The 20,779-nt window shown below is 35.6% G+C and overlaps 1 protein-coding gene across 3 annotated transcripts in view; it reads right to left on the bottom strand.

Annotated features, from left to right (window-relative positions):
* The window catches only part of Schip1 (Schwannomin interacting protein 1), a 43,707-nt gene that overhangs the window by 3,238 nt on the left and 19,690 nt on the right, over window positions 1-20,779 (bottom strand). Inside the window, exons 8-12 of one of the 3 annotated variants that reach the window (XM_076620250.1) lie at window positions 14,680-14,791; window positions 13,195-13,553; window positions 12,029-12,240; window positions 10,576-10,741; window positions 1,083-2,288 (exon numbers count right to left, since the gene is read on the bottom strand). In XM_076620250.1, coding sequence (XP_076476365.1) covers window positions 2,253-2,288; window positions 10,576-10,741; window positions 12,029-12,240; window positions 13,195-13,553; window positions 14,680-14,791 — 885 coding nt within the window. In that variant the 3' untranslated portion in view covers window positions 1,083-2,252. Of the gene's footprint in view, window positions 1-1,082; window positions 2,289-4,036; window positions 6,663-10,575; window positions 10,742-12,028; window positions 12,241-13,194; window positions 13,554-14,679; window positions 14,792-20,779 lie in introns of those variants that run through there. The other 2 variants (XM_076620249.1, XM_076620248.1) reach the window with 2 other exon arrangements.

Below are 20,779 nucleotides of genomic sequence, written 5' to 3' on the forward strand. Positions count from 1 at the left end.
TACCGCCACGAACGAGCTTCATTGTATAATAGAAATACGATATTTACAATTGTAAGATAAGAATTTTTTAATACGATGTACGATATATCCGCTACAGATTGCTGAAAGGATGGGCGATATGAAACACTGAAAAAAGCGCAAAATCGCGCATGTAGTCGAGAGAGGCTTAGGAACAATGCTATAAAAATTGGTGCCGAGTTAGAAAAGATTTGTACGAGGAGCAACAGAGGCATCAAGATGAAGAAAAAAGGAAAAAAAAGTGTAATGAGCTAATGAAACTTGTTATTATTATTATCATCATCATCATCATCATCATCATCATTATCATCATCACCATCATCGCCATCATCATCATCGTCGTCATCATCATCATCAGCATCATCATCATCATCATCATCATCATCGCCATCGTCGTCATCATCATCATCATTATTATTATTAAAAAAATCATTGTCGCCGTTTGTGTTCTATCCACGGTGTACCTCAGTGACGTGTGCGTATATTCATCACGTTGGTCTGGGCCGAGAGAAAAATGAAGTTTCTCGGTCGCTTTACAGAACTTGTCCCGACTCTTCTTAGGTAGGTTGCAACATCTTTCTTTCCATCTGAGACGTCCTTTTATATGGTACATTTTGCGTCCCTTTTCTTCATCCTTTTTCTTAGCTGCCTTTTCCTTCTATTCTTCTTTTTACACTCTGCTTTCATTTAGTTTTCAAGTTTCCGGGAGATAAAGGAAGCTCAGTATGTATGTGACGTCATCCGTTGATTTATTAAGATGTGAAAGAGCTAGATATACGCAAACGATTATGAAAGTAGGAAGCCCACGTTTTTAATTAAATTAGCCCGTGTATTTTACTCTGTTCCGCCTGCCTGTTGGACTATTTTTTTATAGACTGGAAAGGAATTTTCGACAACGCGAGATATAAAATAGGGGGAGAGAGAGAGGGGGGGTGGGAGGGAGAGTAAGTGAGTGAGTGAGTGAGAGAGGGGGCGGGAGGGAGAGAGGGAGAGGGGGGGGGAGAGACAGGCAGACAGACACAGGTAGACACAGATAGATAGGTAGAGAAGCAAGAGAAGTGAAAAAACTTGTTACAGCATATTTTATTATTGTTTAGTTATTAACAAGCTGTATATTATTAATTAATATTACGATTAAAGTATTTTGTAGATACCACGCGAGTCTATGTAGACGTTTTCCACCATCACCGAACAATGAATTTAATCTCATTGTCGAATAGATTAGATGTTTCTAAATATGTATTTGATCTTCTCTATCCTATAATTTGTTTTTCTTTCTTAGACTTTTCGGCTGATAATCTTATTCGATTGTAGTCATTCATAGTAATCGAAGTTAAGAAGTGGCATATAAAAGAGAACGAATTATTCCTATGTTTTCTTCTTTTCCTTTCTTGTCTTGTTGAAATAAAAATCTCACCTCATCTGGAGCACCGTTTGTAGATTATTACGGAGGTGCAAAAATCTTTGAGTGATAAATTCGATCGAGTGTCATTATTGTTAATACAATAGCAAGTATCGAGCTTTGTGTAAAACCTTCTTCTACATCTCTTTTGCGTACTGTGTACAATTTTCTCTATACATGTGTATATGTTAAATCTTTATGACTTTATTTTACCTGTAATCAAAATTTCGAGATAAACCGTTTTACAATGTAATCTATCTTTGTTTTCTATGCAAACAGCCGACCAGTTAATACATGTACGTCGAGTCATTTCGAGTTCGAATATTTCCTAATGAATTTAGAAAAGATCGTTTGTGGATATTTAATTCGTAGCAAATTAATTTTAACCATAATTTACATTAAATGAGAATTTCTTTAATATTATTTCTTCGAAAAATACATGCAGTTAGCTTCGTAGTTGCTTCTCTCAGCTCTCGTTGAATTTCGCAAATCTCATTCCTGATCATGTTTCAAGTTTCTAAGGATACTTGATCTTTGATTAGAACACGATCGATTAGTGGCCTTTACTTGTTTACAATGCGCGAAGAAGGCAAAGTGATGTCTCGGCTTCACTTTGTCGACCCTTCACGACGAAAGGGTTCTTCTTGCAGCGTGAATACGCGTCGACGACCCTCTAATTATTCCTCGAGATCGACAATTTGATCGTTACCGCGTTTTTTTTCACAAACGATTGTTACGCAATCGGGAAGAGCATTTTTATATTTCGATTGCACTTTTCGATACAAGCCTTGAAAACTGCCGTCCTCTGTGTATCGTTTTCGTCACATTGTAATCAACGATTACATTTCCATTTGTATTTTACAATTCTCTGAAATTGTTCGAAACGTGATACGTATTAGATTGGTGCAAAATCCGAATAAAAGTTTTTGTTTGTAAGGGGTGTAAAAGGCGCTTCAAGTTAGCAAATTTTGTTCCCTTCCTCTCTAGTTATTAGGAATTTAGAAAAATTGGAAAAGTGTGATTTCTTTTAATTTAGAAAAATCATTTTAGATTCTCATATTGTCAGTTTCGAAGGGGTGAATAACATCGTGTTGTTCCTCGGAGATCAAACGTTCTGTCATTTATTTGTCGTTTACTTGTTCGCTTATAATAATTTTTCATATCTCTGTTAAGTAATTCACGCAAGGCTAGCGTAAATATGAAAGAACGTCGAAATTCGATAGGTAATGCATACGTTCTGTGTTCTCTTTAATAAACTTACTGTACCTGGATACCTTTTTAAGTCCTTAATGTATGAATACATGTAAATCAGTACGTGAATAGTTTTATGCAAAACTTGGATAACCCGTTTCCAAGTACTTGCACGATTAACATACTTTTGATTACGCTTTCGCTAAAGTCTAAAGTTATATTAACGGGCGGTCGACAACAGAGTGTTGTTCTCGTCACAAACTCGGCATAGTTACTTGTTTGTTCCTATTTGAATACGCGTTTACATTCGTGAACTAATCGTTTTCTTTTGCCTATTCGATCGTAGGTTTTTCATACTCAAAATATATGTAATGCATTCTTCGTTCTCTTTCGTCGCTCGCGGCTTAATCAAACAAATTTACAAAAGCTGAAGCAAGAACTGTTCTATCTGAGGTTCATTGTTCTTAAACGTAATTAGATATTTAGTAATCGAATAGTCTTAATTAATTCAAGAAAATACATAACTACAAGCGATTAATTCCACGTTCACAATCGTTACGATACAAACGATACAAAAGAGACATCTGTACCCTTTGGAAACAACCAGACACCGATAGAAATGAAGGTAATTATTTAGAAAGGTGCCGCCATCTTGTATTTAGATGATCTTTCGATACGTGTAAGGCCTTAGTTTCTGAGACGTTTGCGAAAAACTGTCGGTACCGTTGCAGCGAATTCTGCTTATAATCGTGCGTCGGTGAGCTTACAGCGGCCAAACAAAACAACGTTTAACCCAAACCTAATTCCCATCTTTTGTTCATAGTTTATATAGTCAGGTATTTAATACGATCGTAGGCAGAATTCACCGTAGTGGTATCGACAATTTTTTGCAGATATCTCGGAACCTAACCCCAACTTACAGACCAAACAGCGTTTATATGCAAAGGAAAAAGTTATTCAGAATGTTGATTTCCTCGCACATATTAAAAAATTATCGAAATCTAAGATGGCGGCAGCTTTCTAAATGATTACCGAAGTAAGTATCGATTTTCACTAATTACACGTTATTAAACACGCAAACTTACGTTCATTACAGTGCACGAATCTGAAAATATGAATCTTTGCCTTGAAATTACCTGATTTCTTTAATCCTTCGGAGGTCGCGATTAACCTGACTTTTTTAAAATAAATATTTTCAAACAGACACGTCGTAGAGTTTGCAAACAAGGATCAACTAGTAATATGTAGAGACTGCATAGACCAAGTAAGTACTTTCTATAAATAGACAAAGAAGCATTCTTTAAATGCTTTTGACAAATGGCCTGAGAAAAATTGTCATGCCTTTAGTGTTGTAATAATATTATTTGTGGCGAATATTATCGTCACTTAAAAAATCTAGCAATCGAGGATTTTGATCGATCCATATCAAACATAATTATTCAGTTTTTATTTTTTTCCATATCGTATGCTTACTTTATCACTATGTCACGAGGAAATACGTCGAACCTGCCGATGTGTAATACTCTCATGGTTTTTGACTTCTCTCAAAATTGAAAATTCAAAAATTCCCAATCTTCTTTTATATTCAATACATTGTGTCGCGTATATAACGAGGAAAATAATAAAAGGGGAATAAAATTCGTTTCCGAGCACCACTATTTTTTAAACAGTTTCTGTATTTTCTAATCGTACTCGATGAATAGAGACGAATGTAGCGAATATAATGGTATCGAGTTTAGGAATAAGCCAGTTCAAAAGTTATCATCGATGGATGAATCGACTTGGCAAATATCATTTTACATAATGGTTAACAATAAAAACGATCGCTTTCCGTCGACGGGAAAAATATTTACGTATGCATATAGTCCGATCAATATATCGCAACCACATCACAAATATCATACAACAGTATCGACAAGGATAAACGTTTTAAAGCGTTTGTCTCTCATGCATAAGATAGAGTAAGCCACACGGTAGACTAATCGCAAGAGCACCAAACTGTTATGTCTCGGCTCTATTCGTCGACTACGTATTCGGAGAATACGAAGAAAAGATTAAAAAAAAACAGTGCTCTCCCGATACGGAGTTTAATAGCTTGCACGCTATTTCATCTTTTTCAAGGTCATTCGATTCCGTCCACCCGTTTTTATCATTTTCCTCGTACTATGCAACGTCACCACATATAAAGCGATTAAGAAAAGTCTGGTGAAAGTCTCCACGAGGATGTTAAACATCGACAGGTTGACCAGGAATATTTATATTTTATTTAATAATAATAAATTACATTTAATCTAATAATGATAATACCGATAATAATAATGCTTTAATAATCATAACGATAATAATGATGATGATGATGATGATGATGATGATGATGATGATGGTGGTGATGATAATAAAAATAATAATAATAATAATAATAATAATAATAATAATAATAGATTTTAAATTATTATATCTGAGATACGTCGTGACTTGCGCGAGATTAAAGGTAGTTAAATCTCTGAAATACGTTTAGATAAAGCATCGACAGTGCCCCGATTCAATGAACTTTTAAATACATACGTACTCAGCTATTTCCCATGTACGCTCACGAATTTACCTTTAGATACAGGTAAAATATTTGTATTGTAAATGCTATTTTCGATGTTTTCAGAGATTTTCTTTTTACAAAATTATCATTACGTACTTGTATATGTATGTACATATGATTGTAGCCACTTCTTTCGCACGATATATATAATTATAAACATTATATATATATATATAATGTTTATGACTTGCAAATGAATTAAAAGATAAGGAAATGAGAACCACTCGTTCCGATTTTGACGTAATATCAATTATCTACTATAGTTTTTATTTGTGCATGCTTTTGATTCAAAATTCATTTCAATCTATCGAACACGAGTATAAATTATGACAAAAACGTTAGAGAATGGAAGAAAATCAAAAGAAATTATTGTTAATTTAAGTATCCTTAATTTTCACCTGATAGAATTGGTTCATAAGAGATGACAACATTTTTAAGGTTATCTCATTTTTGCTAATAGACGGCCACGTTAATATCGAGCATGCGTTAATATGGGCACCCTGTAACTTCATTAACTTTTTTAGCCGGTTGGCGAGACACAAGCGAAAGATATCGAAACGATGTAAGAATCTTTCGCTTTATTACAGTTAGAGGCAGAAAGTTGTGAAAAAACTGTGATTTTCACCATTGTTCATCGTTCGTAGCTCGATCTCTATGAAATTTTCAGTACGCATAAGTGACACGAATCTACGAAACGTATACTTTTTACCTACGTAACTTCCGCTACAGGCTCAGATAAATAAAAAAATATCGTAAAAAGTTGCCGTTACGATGAGTATATTCTTCGCGATTCCGATCAATAGCAATTTTTTTTCAAAATTGCTTTTACCCGTCATCCGGTAAACCGATCCTTCTTGCTTGTGAAAAAACTCAAGTTGTCTGGTCCAATTTTGAAAAAGTTATTCCATTTTAAAAGATGCCCGAATATTAACGTGACACACAGGATATAAATCCGTATGAAATACTTGAGAATAAAATAATTTGATCTAACTCTCTTATGGGTCGATGTTTCAACGATTTAACGTCACATGTACCAATTAAAAGTTAAACGTTTTATGATGACATATACATACGTACATACATATGTATAGCCCGTATATTCTCGCGATTCAAGAAAAAAAGGTATCGTTCGTAGGATTCGTACTTGCTTCTCTGTTGCTCTTTCTTCGGCATATTATTATTGCATCCTAAATTTGACCTTAAATTTCTCAAACATTGCGACCATATATACATACGTATGTATATTCGCATGTGTGACAATTAACAATGCTCGGCTAACATCATTCGCGTTTCGTCTTTTCTTACCAAGTAAATTTACGATGTACGCTTTATCAATAATTTCGTATACAGAAGAACCGAATCTCGAGTTTAGCTGAAGCGAATGTGAATCGGTCGCCTGAATGTTCTTAGCGTTTACGATCGTGCTCCTATTTTACGCATCTTTGATGAACGGTACAGCTGAAAAACAAGAATATCTTTCTCAGGTACAACAAACTCACCGAAAGTTGTACGATATCCAATACCATCGGATGACGATTCTCCAAGTTTGTCGCGCTTCTTTCTACCAATTCCCTCGTCCATGTTCTATCCGCGTTTACGTCAATAGCACAAACCAGACAACGCTTCGAATCTTCAAACAATTAAATATTATAAAACAATGATTTTTTTCTACCGTAAGATTTCGGTGAATCGATCGTAGAGTAGCAAGAACTCAGTTTCAAACGACCACATTTATCGTCATCGTTCTATCACGATCTCCGCTGTAAACGTCAGAAAACGCTATCAATTCGTTAATGAAACAGTCGGTTGAGTCGATTTAAGGGATTGGAAGACGTCGAGAGAGAAAGAAATTTCCTCGACTACGGAGAACAAAAAATCAGTGTTCCATCGTACGTGTAGCGATGACGTTAGCGACGAAGGACGTATGTAGCAAATATTCGCCTATTCGAGCCTTCGCAGCTGTCCCGTGTCCTTTATTTATAACACAGATAAGAGATCTGCCTATCGTTTAAAACGCTATTACATGTATGTATATATAATGGCGATACATTCGGCAAACACGTGCATGCATGGCCGCAAGTTTTAACCAGAGTAGAAAAGGAGGGATATATCGGCTACATAAACGATCCAATTTCATTCGTTTCGATCCAGGGCGATCAAACTGCGATGCAAACGAGCGATGAAACTTCGCGCTCATTGTGATTTTGTACTTATGACGCTGTGCGACTCGGCAATTTTATACATGGATACAAATGATTATAAATTACGTAAGATCAGGCTAGTGAAATATTAATAGAAAAGCGAAGGAATGAGAGTTTTCATAAAACGTGCGTTAACAAGTTTTTAAAAACCATTCTTTGTTATAATTTGATGCTATTTAACATTAAACCAATTATTCTCCATGCGTCGAATTATGCTTTCGCCACATTGGTGAATAATACTGTTCGAATTTTATTATCTACTACAAAAAAATGAGAATGAATAATTATTATAAATCATGAAAAGTGCCAAATTCTTTGTACGATATAAGTACATGTGAGGTTTCCTCGTCACGTTTGCATAAGAGGGCATTTCTCACTGGGCAATGTAATAAACATTCTCATGTTAGCCGACATCGACAAACACCTCATCAATAGTGGACACAAGTTGTGCGAAGAAAAAATGGAAACACACACTACGGAACTATTCTAGAGAAAACAGTTTCGAAGTGAACGAGGAGAAAACTAAAATATTAGTATTCAGAAGAACAAATGGAAAAGTAGGAAGCAGAAAAACGAAATACGAAGGCTAAAACGTAGAAGAGGTAGACGTCTATACACCTATGTAAGAATATTATTTTCAAAGTCAGCCACGTTTCATACGGCAATAAAACATTGTACAACTCGGGCAATAGTCGCAGCAGGCACGATCTGGAAATCATTAGTAACGACAAAATATAATAGCTAGGACACGGTAATTACCGAAAAAAATGGGACAGAGAAACACCGAGACTCGAAAAGGAACTGGTTCGCTGAAATAAAGAAAGGCAAACTGGATAACCGTGGATATGGAATTAATAACTCAGCAACAGCAGCCGAATTAAGCCAAGTAATCAGTAACAAGTACTAGAGAAACTCTTCCGCAAAGACAATTTATCCATATATGTATCAAAAATACAACAAAAATAGCAAAAGCCAACTACCTAAATACCAAATTGCCACTAGTGATTACCACGAGATTAAATGACGCTAGCAAGAAGATAGGAACGGACAATAGTAAGGCCAGGAAATTGGATAACTTACAAAACAAATGCTATATGCAACAGACAGGAGCTAGAAAACAGAGAATGACATGTTGACGGATTGCCCGTAATAGAATCAGTTCAGAACACGATTCGTGATCAACTATGATCGAGCATGCCATAATAATATATGTAATAATGACAACAATGATAATAATGATAATAATATAATAAATATCATTGTTTACAATCACTGATAGAACCCGTACTTACGATAAATCTGAAATACTCTGAAAATCATTGCGGCGAATTGTGTGTTTCTAGAAGCAAGTTTCTTAAAACTAAAAATAATCACGTTGGAAGAAGCCCTGCAAAAGACAATTCGTATTTTTATAAGAAATCGCGATCATGGGTTGAGAATCCAGCCGCCATTGAAATCACATTGAAAAAACATTGAAAACATAGGTGTATGTATGTACGAAGCTGTCGAACCGCACAGAATGCGATTGCAACTACGTGTAATGTATCGTTTGTCTGCATCGAACATAAGATAGGTGGATTAACTAAGGGAATTTGTTGCTCGTTGCTATTTTTTTTTCGCTATGTATGTATATGCACGTACATGTATCCCCGTTCATAAATATTAGAATACCTAATGACTTCGTATAAAACACGATAATTCAATTAGTCAATTATGGTAGTCAAGGAAATGATTAATAGATCAGTATTGTGTATTCGTGAAAGATAAGGAATCAAACGTTACATAATAAGACATTGCGTGCTACAAAACATATGAGAAAGTTATAAAATTATTTGGAAATGTTCGACATTTCGATATACGACGAATTACCATATCGCTTATCGACGCAGATAGTGGCACGAAAAAAAAAAGAAAATTAATTTTTGTTTTTATTCGTAATAAATTCTATCGCGTGAAACGGTATACATCTCTATCTGAGTTTGTCACGCCAGAATTAAGTAAATTTAGACAAAGTAAAAAGAATAGCCCGAAGAGTAAAAATAAGGAGTAAAAAAAAGAGTAAAAATAGGGTCACGTTATAACAGCATCGAATAGAAATAACAAGGTCTTACGAAACTATCGTACAAAAATACGTAAATACATCGTATTACGAAAACGTAATACGTTACGTATGTGCGTAACGCGTATACAACATGGTACAAACTGATGAACGTAAGTTACAAACAATTTTTATTTTCCAAGTTGTGTGATAGGTCGCTAATGTCAAGAAGCGATATGTTGGTCTCGATGAATCACCGATTGAACAAATTTAAGACGATCAAGTAGATAATTCAGGGAAGTTTGTCAAAGTCTAAATCCGGTTTATGGAATTACCGATAACGCGTACAACTAAATAACAACAAATAACAATGATAAGCGGAATAATAATATAAATATTGGAATCGATTAAAGTTTAGGTAACGATAGAAGAAATGCATGCGTGGCATGCATGGCATGCATGGATGGGGAAAAAATAGTTTTCTAATAATTCTTTGGATTTACCTTATTATCCGTAAATGTCTTAATATGTACATAGGTATATATAATTACGAACGGAGGTGTACGTATTTACATATTACTTTAGCTTTTATGCTGATAACGACAAAGCTGTAAAAACTTTGGAAAAAGATGCCCTTCTTCCCTGTGGAAAACACATTTATCAAACAGGGAAAAAGAGGATTCTTCGTTGCGATACGTACTACGGTATATCTTCGAATCTCCATTAAGGAAGAAGAAAACGATTGTATTTGCTTGCTATAACTTCTTTTCCCGCGCGATAAGAGAAAACTACCCGTTTTTCTACCGTTGCCTCGAAACACATTCATTTCTCTTTCTTTTCGTAATACAATTTCTGGTTGCTCTTCCAAATGGAAGAGGGAATCCGAGCATCGACATCGGAATCGCAATCGGAATTTCGGTTATCCGCCGAACGCGGCGCAATTCATATCGCATCTCGTCCAGATCGGTATGATTCTCGAGCTAGAGCTCGAACGTCGAATCGAGCAGATCTAATCTAACGTATTCGTGTTCTCCGGATGTTGTGCTATGTACCAGTTAAATAGTAATTCCTTAATTCCCGCTTAATTGCCAACGAGACTACGCAGTCTCGTGGCGAGGCATTATTTTCTTACCAACGAGACTAGACCGCGGTGCGTAAGCTTTGGCTTCATCGACGACTTGTTCTGCCCAGCGTTTACTTGTTGGTGACTTCTGCTCGTTGTTTGCTGCTCCCTCGCGTTCTGCTTTTTCTTCAGTGACTCCTGCTTGGCACCTCTGTGCATGTGAACGCAGCAGAAGCTGTTTATTAACGCGACAGGCCGGAAAATATAACGTTCGTCATAGCTTGCCCGAAAAACGCTACTATCGTTAAAGAAACAAACATCTATGGCCGTGATTATACAGAGAGCGACGAGCGATAAGCGGCTACGTCCTACTCATTTCCGTAATCTTTACGATTATCCTGCCATAAAATCGGCCTACACTGCGGTTCAGCTGTTAAAGATTCGATATCAAGATAGTCGTTCGCATTCGTCGTTAGTTACTACGTGTTTGTTTGTCGCTCAGGTATCTACTACAATAACAATTAACATAATAAAGGAATGACGGTCGCCTGATTGGTCGCCTTCTCTGTCGCTCATTCGTTATATCGCCTATTTCCTATACATGTGAAAGTTAATAACGATTTGGCAACGATTTCAGCGATACGAATTGGCAGTGATATCATATCATGGCAGAGTATCGTCAAGTACTCGGCGAAACTTTTCCATTATATTTCAAAGATTATACCGACTATACCTGCATAAAAAATCCATTCACGGATACACTCGCCGAAACTCTAACGACGAGGAAGAATCTTTAACAGAGCTGTGTTGCGAACGAGGCTCAAAAATCGAATTCACAACGTTTCGGCCAGCTGAATTTTGGCCAAAGGCAAGAAGGAGCGGTTCTCAGCAAGTTTTTACTTGCATTTTCTACCACTTACTCGCGTGAAAGCGAATATTCTATCATGGTGCCGATAAAGAATCAATTCCAAACTAAAATAATCATCGAGCCGAATCTAAAGCTGCGAGCTTAAAACTATGTTGTGTCGAACCCTTGTCGATCCATTATATCGGTCGCTTCTTTCAAACTTGCACTTTGCGTCATTTACCACATTCATTAGCAGGTATTTAAAAAAATTTTTTTTAATTTTTCCAATACTTTTTCTAATACTTTTTACGCGTCATAAATCAGTTAAATTCGTAGCATGTTCTAACATTGCTGAAGCGTAGCATACGCGTGCCGCGCACTATAACATTTATCTTAATTTTAATCGATGGTACGTAACTCTATTCGTATAGATACCTATGCGAGTGGTACGCGAAAAATAAAGTCTGAGAATTCCTGCTATAGATTTATATAGGCCACATACAGCAGCTTATCGTTTACTCCTTATTGCTTACTGCTTACCGTTTATCGCTCTTCTGTATAATCGTGGCTTGAAAGGACGAAGGAAGGAATAAGGAAGGCGTAGAACAAGACGTAGAACAAGGCGTAGTAGAAGAAGGAGAGCGAGTTAGAATAAAGTGTAAGCGAAAAACTTACAGATATCGAGTGAGATCTTCGACGTCGACGAGCATCGAATCTTGTTCCATGTGTAAGTCGTCTCTTCTCAAAAGTCCTTCGACCAGAGCCTCGTTCAGAGCAGCGATTCTTGCGTGCAAATCGTTCGCGACTACTTGAAGTTGCGCGACATTTAGCTCCGTTAAAAGTACTCGAGACAATCTGCGCCTATCCTCACCCAGCTGAACGCCAACCTAGGGATAATAACGAACAGACCTTTTTATTCTTTTTAACGCAAAATATTATATTCCAGTTATTCGAACACGTTTTTCTTTCGATGTTTCATAGCAGTAAAAATAACGACACATAGATCTAATTGTTTTCCACACTTTGTTCTTCGTATGTTAGCATCTTTTTGGAAACACAAGTTGGAGAACACCTCTGTTTGTCCCATAGGAAGTTTTATAATATAGTTTTAGTTTTGGTTGCTATCACGGGATAATTAATGCATCGATTAATGCTTAATTTCATGATATTATTAGATTTCAGGATATAGATCGAAGAATCTGATAGTTTTAATATTAACGTACTCAACTCGTATTCAACTAGAATACGATACGGAGTTCCTTGGAGTGAGAAAAAAATAGGAGAGATTAAGAGGCAGACTTTACTGGAGGGTGGTTAGGTCGGGGTGTCTCTGGTCTTTGTCTCGTTCAGAAGTTGTACCAGTTATGTCCAGCTCGAGACCATCCGTTCTTAAACAATGGTCGTAAAAGCGAGCCTGATTGAGTAGCGATTCGACATAGCACAACATACGGTCGCCAGATTGAAAGAAAGGCCAGAGTACAACGATACGAACGTTAATCTTTCTTCAGCTCTCTAACGATCATTTTCGATCCAATAACCACAAATATCTCGGAAGCTAAAAAGAGTCCGATATTTTCGTGAGAGGAAAGAGTCGTTGAAGATATCATAGAAATTATGACACATTTAAAAATCATGGAAATCAGTTTCGCTAATCGACGAGCTCACTGTAAATCTAATCTATAATTTGATCGATATCCTTTGTTTGATCAAAGACTTTTCGAATTAAAGATATTTTTCTTGAAACTAGGAAACTCGCGGAAAGGACAGCACGATTAGATGGAAAAAGCTTGAACCATATTTAGCGATGTGAAATTATTTGATATATATATGATAAAACTCACTTTTTCGAGGCTAGATCGCACCATCTCGGTGATGGGACTTTGTTTTAGCCTTTGCCTCTCCACTTCCATCTGCATATGCGCCATTTCTTTGGCCTGTGCCAAGGCCATCCGTGCCTCGGTTTGCAATCTGGCCTGTCTGGCGAAGAAGTCGGCTTCGTCGATCGGTGCTGAATTCAAACCGCTATCCAGTCTCAAAGGTGGAAGGCTCAGCACTTGAGGTCTGACTGGCATTTGTTGTTTCTGTTGTTGCTTCGAGTTCAGTGGGCTCGGCGTGGATCCAGGGGATGCATCGTTCTCTGAACACGGAGACTCCGTGTCCGAGGGTGTTTCGTTCATGAAGCAGATCTGTAGATTCATCCCTGAAGAAAGCAATTGATTTTCTAAATGTAAAATGTTGTAATTCTAAAATGAAATTGTACACGCTCATCTACCTCTGTATATAGGATAGATTATCTTCGAAGATATTAATTTGTCTTTATTTTACCTAATTTTGTACTTTTGAGTTTTTGTTTTCCAATCAAGATGCTACACGAACCATGTTTTGCTGGAAATTGAGTTGATTTTATAATTTCTTACTTGGACTTGTTTTCAACCGAAGTAGTATGTAACGCAAGAACATCTTACGTAGATTGCTGTTATAATTATCTACGAAGAGATTAATTGGCTTTTGTTTTATTCATCTTTTCGCAACGTCGATCTTTTATTTTATAACAAAGATAAATAATAGCGAGGGAAAATCACTCTATATCATACCTTCTCTCGGGCTCAAGTATAGCAATTTCAATGATACAACGAATCTACTACGTATTATGTAATTGATAAATTTTGTAAGAAGAAACAATATTCTTGATAGAAATACAGTCGAACATATTTCAGTTGATACTAATTACTACTAATTAATTTTCTTAATTCTACTAGAAACTGCTCTCACAATTATTTCGAAACAGTAAGATATTTGTAAGATTTATCTAAAGCGTGGAATTTAGCCTTCCAAACTTATCTTGCGTTTCCATTATTTCCATATTAACCAATAAAATGAAAAGTACAAGCAAGATATACATATAAATTCGGCGTTATCTCTGCTTAAGCTCGCCTTATTATTTATTTCTCAATAAACAAAATCTCTATGTTATATTGCATAACAATGCACAACCAATTATCATTCGTTCGAGGTGGTGTAGCATTTTCAAACAAAGGATCTCCATGCCTTGAAAAATTATTTACTTCTATAAATAAACATAATTTTATTCTAACTTGAATCTTTCACATATCGTCCGAGTCCGCACTCCACGCCACGCACGCGATACATATCCATAATAAAGTTGAAAACCAAACATTAAACCAATAATCATATACCATTGCAGTTATTCGATCGATAATGTCACTATAACTATAAAATTGATCTATGGGTATAAATCGATGCTTTTCCACGAAAGATGCGACTAACGAGATACGCTTCTTGCGAAATGTTCAAGTGATACGGACCGCTTTGAAGCCGCGACTGGAGACTCGGTTTTCTTCCGCGTTCAGCGCGCAAGTCTTCAGCGTCTGGACCCATTGCCAATCTCCTTCGTATCTCTTCGCGATCATTTCGCCGCTGTGAACAAACAGAGAAATCTAAAATGTAAACACGAGGGTGGTAGAAAACCGTCTTCGTGCTTTAATTCTTCCTAATTGCTTTTTTCGAAACTGTGCCTATGCGTGAGAGTGAAGTTATTACCGACATTGACGGTATTTAGCTTCTCTAACGTATACTGTAAATTAGACATTAGCCATTAATTGGAAAGGAAAAGGGATGTTGTCGATAGATTATCCGTTTATTGTACTTTTCTTTATGATTTTCACACGGTGACGAGTGGGAAGGATAGAGTAATTGGTGTTTGCCAATCGAAACGAAATGGATCAATAGTAGAACTATAATATCTATTAGAAGCGATGTTTATAATGACTTTACGTGATAAGGAACAGCAAACGTCTCTCAAAGCATTTATTATTACGTAAATTATATTACGTACATTACACGTAAATTCGAGTAAAGAATAATTTTTGAAAATAAACCATGTAGTAAATAAAAATGTTCAAAATTAGTACGAATGAATGTATTCTCAAATTTAGAATGTATTCACAAATATTAATATCTAACTATATGTAATAAATAATCGTGATTACTAATAGGAAATATAGGAATAGCGAATCTTTACTATTGAAAAATATCATTTCTCTAAAATTTCCATTCTTATTATAAATGGTGCCATTGGAATTCGACTTTTTCCCTATTACTATGAGTCAATTAGAATTACAAATCCACCATGGTTAGATATTATTCTAATGAATCATCTAATATGCCGTAATATGTCATTACAAAATTTCTACACTTGATATAAATATGTATATTAAACCGTATTGTAGACAAGAAATTGAAAGTAAACCATGATGATTCTGCACCGTAACGGAATTTAAGAACCAACCGTTTCCCTTTAGTAAAATTTCGCAACTAGTAGGAAAAACTATTTAGAAAGGAAGCATTCTTTAGAATGGGAGGTCACCGGAAGTCACACCTGAAAAGTTTCATCCGGTTCTCCCCGCACTACTCTATCGAATCGCATAACGAGATCTTCCCTTTCAACATCTTTTGTTTCGTCGGGCTTCTGTAGCAATAAAGTCGTTCCTTCCGACTTTGGCTGTTCCTTGTCGGTCTCTTTATCGTCATCCTGATGTCCCAGAAATGAAAGTCAATTCAATGTAACGATCGGTACGTTTGATTACCACCAATAAAAATGATCAGAATGATATTCAGTCGTGCGAATGGCGACAGAGATTCGCGCGCAAAGCAAAAGGATAGTGACGAGTAATAAGTGATAATGCAATGCTCGATGTATTCAGCAACACTCAACTTTCTTTCCTCCTTTTCCTTTAGCGCTTTGTACTTTTGTATTTTTATGAAATTACACGACGATAAATAAAAAAAATATTTAGATTTGAAATCTACTTCAGAGAAATAGATTTGATTTGATTTGAAATAGATTGAAATAGAAAAGAAATCTACTTCAGAGTAGAGTGCAATTTCATGGAATCAGAAATTTTTCATTTCTATCCTTTAGGTGGATAAAATACTTTATGATTCGGTAGAAAATTTAGGTACTATAATTTCGTATCGTCTAGCCTCTTTAAATTTTAAGCGGTTTATTTCATTAGAAAAGTATTAATGCAGCATATAGAATTTTTCAGCCGATATCGACACCTTCATTTACGTGTCTATTATTATTTGTAGTGAAAATATTTCAGGTAAGAGATAAAGAGTTTCGGGGGAGTTGGGTATATTTTTCTATTCGTATTATTGGCCTTTTTGTATACCCTATTGGATTATAGTAGTACGATATAGTAGATTATAGTAATACATGGACATGTAAAGGTCAAGTTTGTTTTCTAAATGGAATCATATTATCATATATATGGCAGCAATAATACATTAACCTACTCGCGTGGGAAAACTATTTATCAGTTTAGTGGATATTTTAATTTTTATTTTGTAAAAGATATCGCATGAAACACATATGCCATTTGTATTTATTTTCCTCTAAGACGTCGGTATCACAGAGACACCCTGTATAAATAACTGAAACGATATTTATATATATTATACATATATATATATATATATATGAACTGTAGTCCTTTTCAACAATGACATATCTACCATGACAGGTTTTAGCGTTTCGCCCTTTTTTTCGATGAAAAGTTTGAGATTACCAAAAGACGAATAGATCAGTATCCGTATTCTTTCCGTTTCTCGTAGTTTTAAGCCTATCTATGCTTTGTGTTTTCCTAATAATAACAATAAGAATGATTTGCTTTTTACTTCCACTGTATAGTAGAGAAACTGCACTAAGAGGCTGTTTGTCAATAGGACATGAAATCATTTCCGAAAACTTTTTCACAATTTCTTTCAACTTTCTCAATTATATTCCTAGTTATATTTAATACTTAATAATTAACACGTGGTCGGCCCATTTCTTCAATAATTGCCAACAAATGCGGCTATCAAAATCTTTGCGTGTCGTATTTACAAGATATGCGAATGTATTCTTATGTTTATAAAAATACTTTTAAAAACTTTTAAAAAATGCACGCAACACATGCAAATCAAATAGTATTTCTAGAGACAAAATAAACTATCAAAGCCTCGTTTCGCTTATTTATCTTTTTATACAAATATCATGCGTTTGCATAAATGTCCGCAGCTTATCGACCACCTACTTATTCGTTACTTATCGGTATTCATATTTTTACTTTCTACCTAGTTGTTATATCGCTATTATACATTCACTATTCTACGATCCTAACATTAATATTATAATATTATTTTATAAAACATTATTTTTAAGCACATTAAGCCGCAAAACAAAGATACGTACGTGTATATACATACGTGTTTAATCTATCGCCATTCTTTCGGCTGATAACTGATAATGTATTGGAGGCTATGTATGTATATCTTACGAGATCGAAGTCATCGTATGTAAATGTGTATAGATCCGTGACGAATCGGGAGTCCTTTTTATAATGTTTTCTTGCCTTGTTGCTACTACCCATGTTTTCAAGATTTTGCCTTAGTTGTTCTTTCACGTTTTAAGCTTTTCCGTCAAGCTGTTTCCTTGTCAACTGTTTATCTCCACAAGAACACCATACGCATTTTTCCTTCACTCTGTTTACACAGTCTCATCTCCGCGTATCATTACGAAAGGAGTTCAACAGGCGAATTGGAAAACCATTAACATTAATGGAAGGAGAAGAAGCCGACAGATTTGACAGACCCGTTGATATTTCTTCGTTCACCATGTCTATAATAGGTGCTACGTCTACATGCGCTCGCGCGCAACAATAAATTCTTCCTCTTGCTCGTATGCCGGAGAGTAATAGCTCGAGAGTAATAGATAAATGGCTTCATCGAATGATTTCTTATTCGTTGTATGCGCAAGGCACGAGAATAAAAATCCAATTTTCTTGTGTTATCTATCGGTTACTTTCTTTTCACTCATTCATATGTCAGAGACTAATTTTCCGTCGACATTGTTCTCAAATTATTCATAGCCATTCTCATTTCTAGCAAGGATTAGCTTCGTCTTGGCTCTACTTAAAAAATGAAAGTCTAACAATAAGGTAACGTTATAGAGTTAATGAAAGGTAGTAACTATGGACATTGAAAGCGGATAAAGAATGCTTAATCGACAATGAATTTAAAATCAATTTTCTCGGAGTACGATGTAATTTCCTCTGAATATGATTTGCAAGTGATTGGTGTAGGTCTGGTGAATTACATTAAACGTAGAAGAAGAAACGGATCTAAAAGTCTTTCTATTGTCCTCTCTATATTCAAACATGTTGAAAAAAATATTGAAATATCGTACAAGAATACTATTTACTATTTAGTATCGATATCAATAACAAATCTGCCTTTCTAATCTTCTAATGTACATATATAATGTAGGATTCATCGTAATCAAGTTACTGTACGAAGAGATGTAAATATGTTTAAGATATCAATTTTAAAATCTAAAATCTTAAAGCTACACGCCACCTACTAAAAAAGTAAACAGAAAAGGTCTTTTCTTTTTTCTTTAAGAAGAATTTGATGATATTTTGCGATTCAATTTGCAATTCGATCGATATCCTCGCTCGTTCCCAACAGTTGGGCTTTCCTTCTATCGATGTCACAAACGACTATAACGCGTTTGTTCACCTCGGCAGACACTGTGGCGCGTGCTTTCCATTATATATAATAAAAGGCAGACGAACAACGTCACAAGACGCTATTAGATACGAGACCGTGTTTATGATGCAAATGAAACGTAAGTATAATTTAATTACACGCGCCTTTCGATTTATAACGATTCGATCTATATTGTAGCATCTAGAGATGACGTAAACTGCTACTTGTGAATCAAGAGTGATTCGATCACGTTCGTTACCGATCACGCTGGTTCTTCACAGTGATTTGCGATTTTTCGTAATCGCTTCTGATTGGTGAACAGCATAACCGTTCTTTGCAAGCATCACATAACCCGTATGTTTTGTATCAACAATATTTGTATCAAGAATTTTGAAACCGAAAGGATAAATTCAGAATTTTAAGATACTGACATAGGATAGAAAAAAAAAGGCAAAGAAAAAAATGAATAATTCCTCGTTTCGAATATTAAATAAAGTAAATCTACGATAGACGAAGGAAACGCAATGTAATTTTAAATTAACGTTATACATAGATATTTTTGTACAAGCTATATCGAAGTATTTTATAAGAAATGATCACAGACAATCAAGATGAAGAATTACGATCACAGTGAGCAAATTCACTCGAGATAACAGAAACACGTTCATAGTTACGAATAAAGCTAGATCAGACCATAATCGTGATTCTGCAATCACCGTAATAAATCATAAATCATCAAATGTCAGTGATTTTGCACGCCATCTCTAGTAACATCGCCAAGCTATTTTCCTCGCGAATACTGATATTCAACATAACCTTCAAAAAGTATACGATCTATATGATTTTCGGGATTCTTTGATCAGAATGTACAACGAATCACGATGAAATCAATTTTTCGCTAATAGTTACACAGCATTACTAAAGTAAACCAAATTGTCGAAGAAGATCACGGGGACACTGTTATTCAAACTTCGTCGCATTTATCACGTCAAGAATATCAATTTCTCCTTTGACCGTCATAAAGTAAGCCGCAGCGCCAACGAAACATCGTTCCGCGAGTAACGGATGCGGAAGAAGATCGAACTGCCGACGATTCGAGTGAAAATAAACTTTATACACTGTTCGCCGATGTTAGACGCATTTAAAGTTTAGTAAATTTCACATAGTTTGGCAAATAGCTGTTCGATCAACCAACGAAGCTTTTATCTCGAGTCACGATTCACTGTCGTTCATTGTCGTTCATAGAGACAAGATATTTTTTCTAGCTTTTTACTCGTGATAAAACAGATCGGAAACATGGAAAGATACTGGAGTTTTTACGACGTGACTGGACTCGCGCGAGACGAGAACAACACGGGACTGGCATAAAATGAGTCAAGTGAGCGGCGAACCGATCTTCCGGTAACGTTTACTCGAAGGAGGTGGTAAAGCCGATGGTGCCATTAACCGTCTACGGAGGCTGAACTATCTTTTCACAGTGTTCGGTGAAAGTGGTTAGCTTATTTGATGCGCGAGTGTTCCTGTTTATTCACGTTTACAACAAGGAAACATTTAGTTTATACGGTTTATTCTTGATCAATTATACGGTTTAAAGTTCGGCAAGTAGTTTCGACTTTACACGGGAAACAGGAGAGAGAGAGAGAGAGAGAGAGAGAAAACTATCAGCTATACGTCGTAAGACAAAATAGCTCGAAATAAGCAATTTAATTCGTCTGATACGACGAATGATTAATGCAAATAGTTGGCTGTTTGAATATTATTCGAAAAAATCAGCTATTCGGTATAATAATTGAAATTTAATTTAAGAATGATTTTACCGCTAATGTATAGTATTTTCTATTAGCTATTGTATTACTTATTGGATATTATTATTTC

This window comes from Bombus vancouverensis, chromosome 7 (assembly GCF_051014615.1).
Source record: "Bombus vancouverensis nearcticus chromosome 7, iyBomVanc1_principal, whole genome shotgun sequence".
NCBI lineage: Eukaryota > Metazoa > Arthropoda > Insecta > Hymenoptera > Apidae > Bombus > Bombus vancouverensis.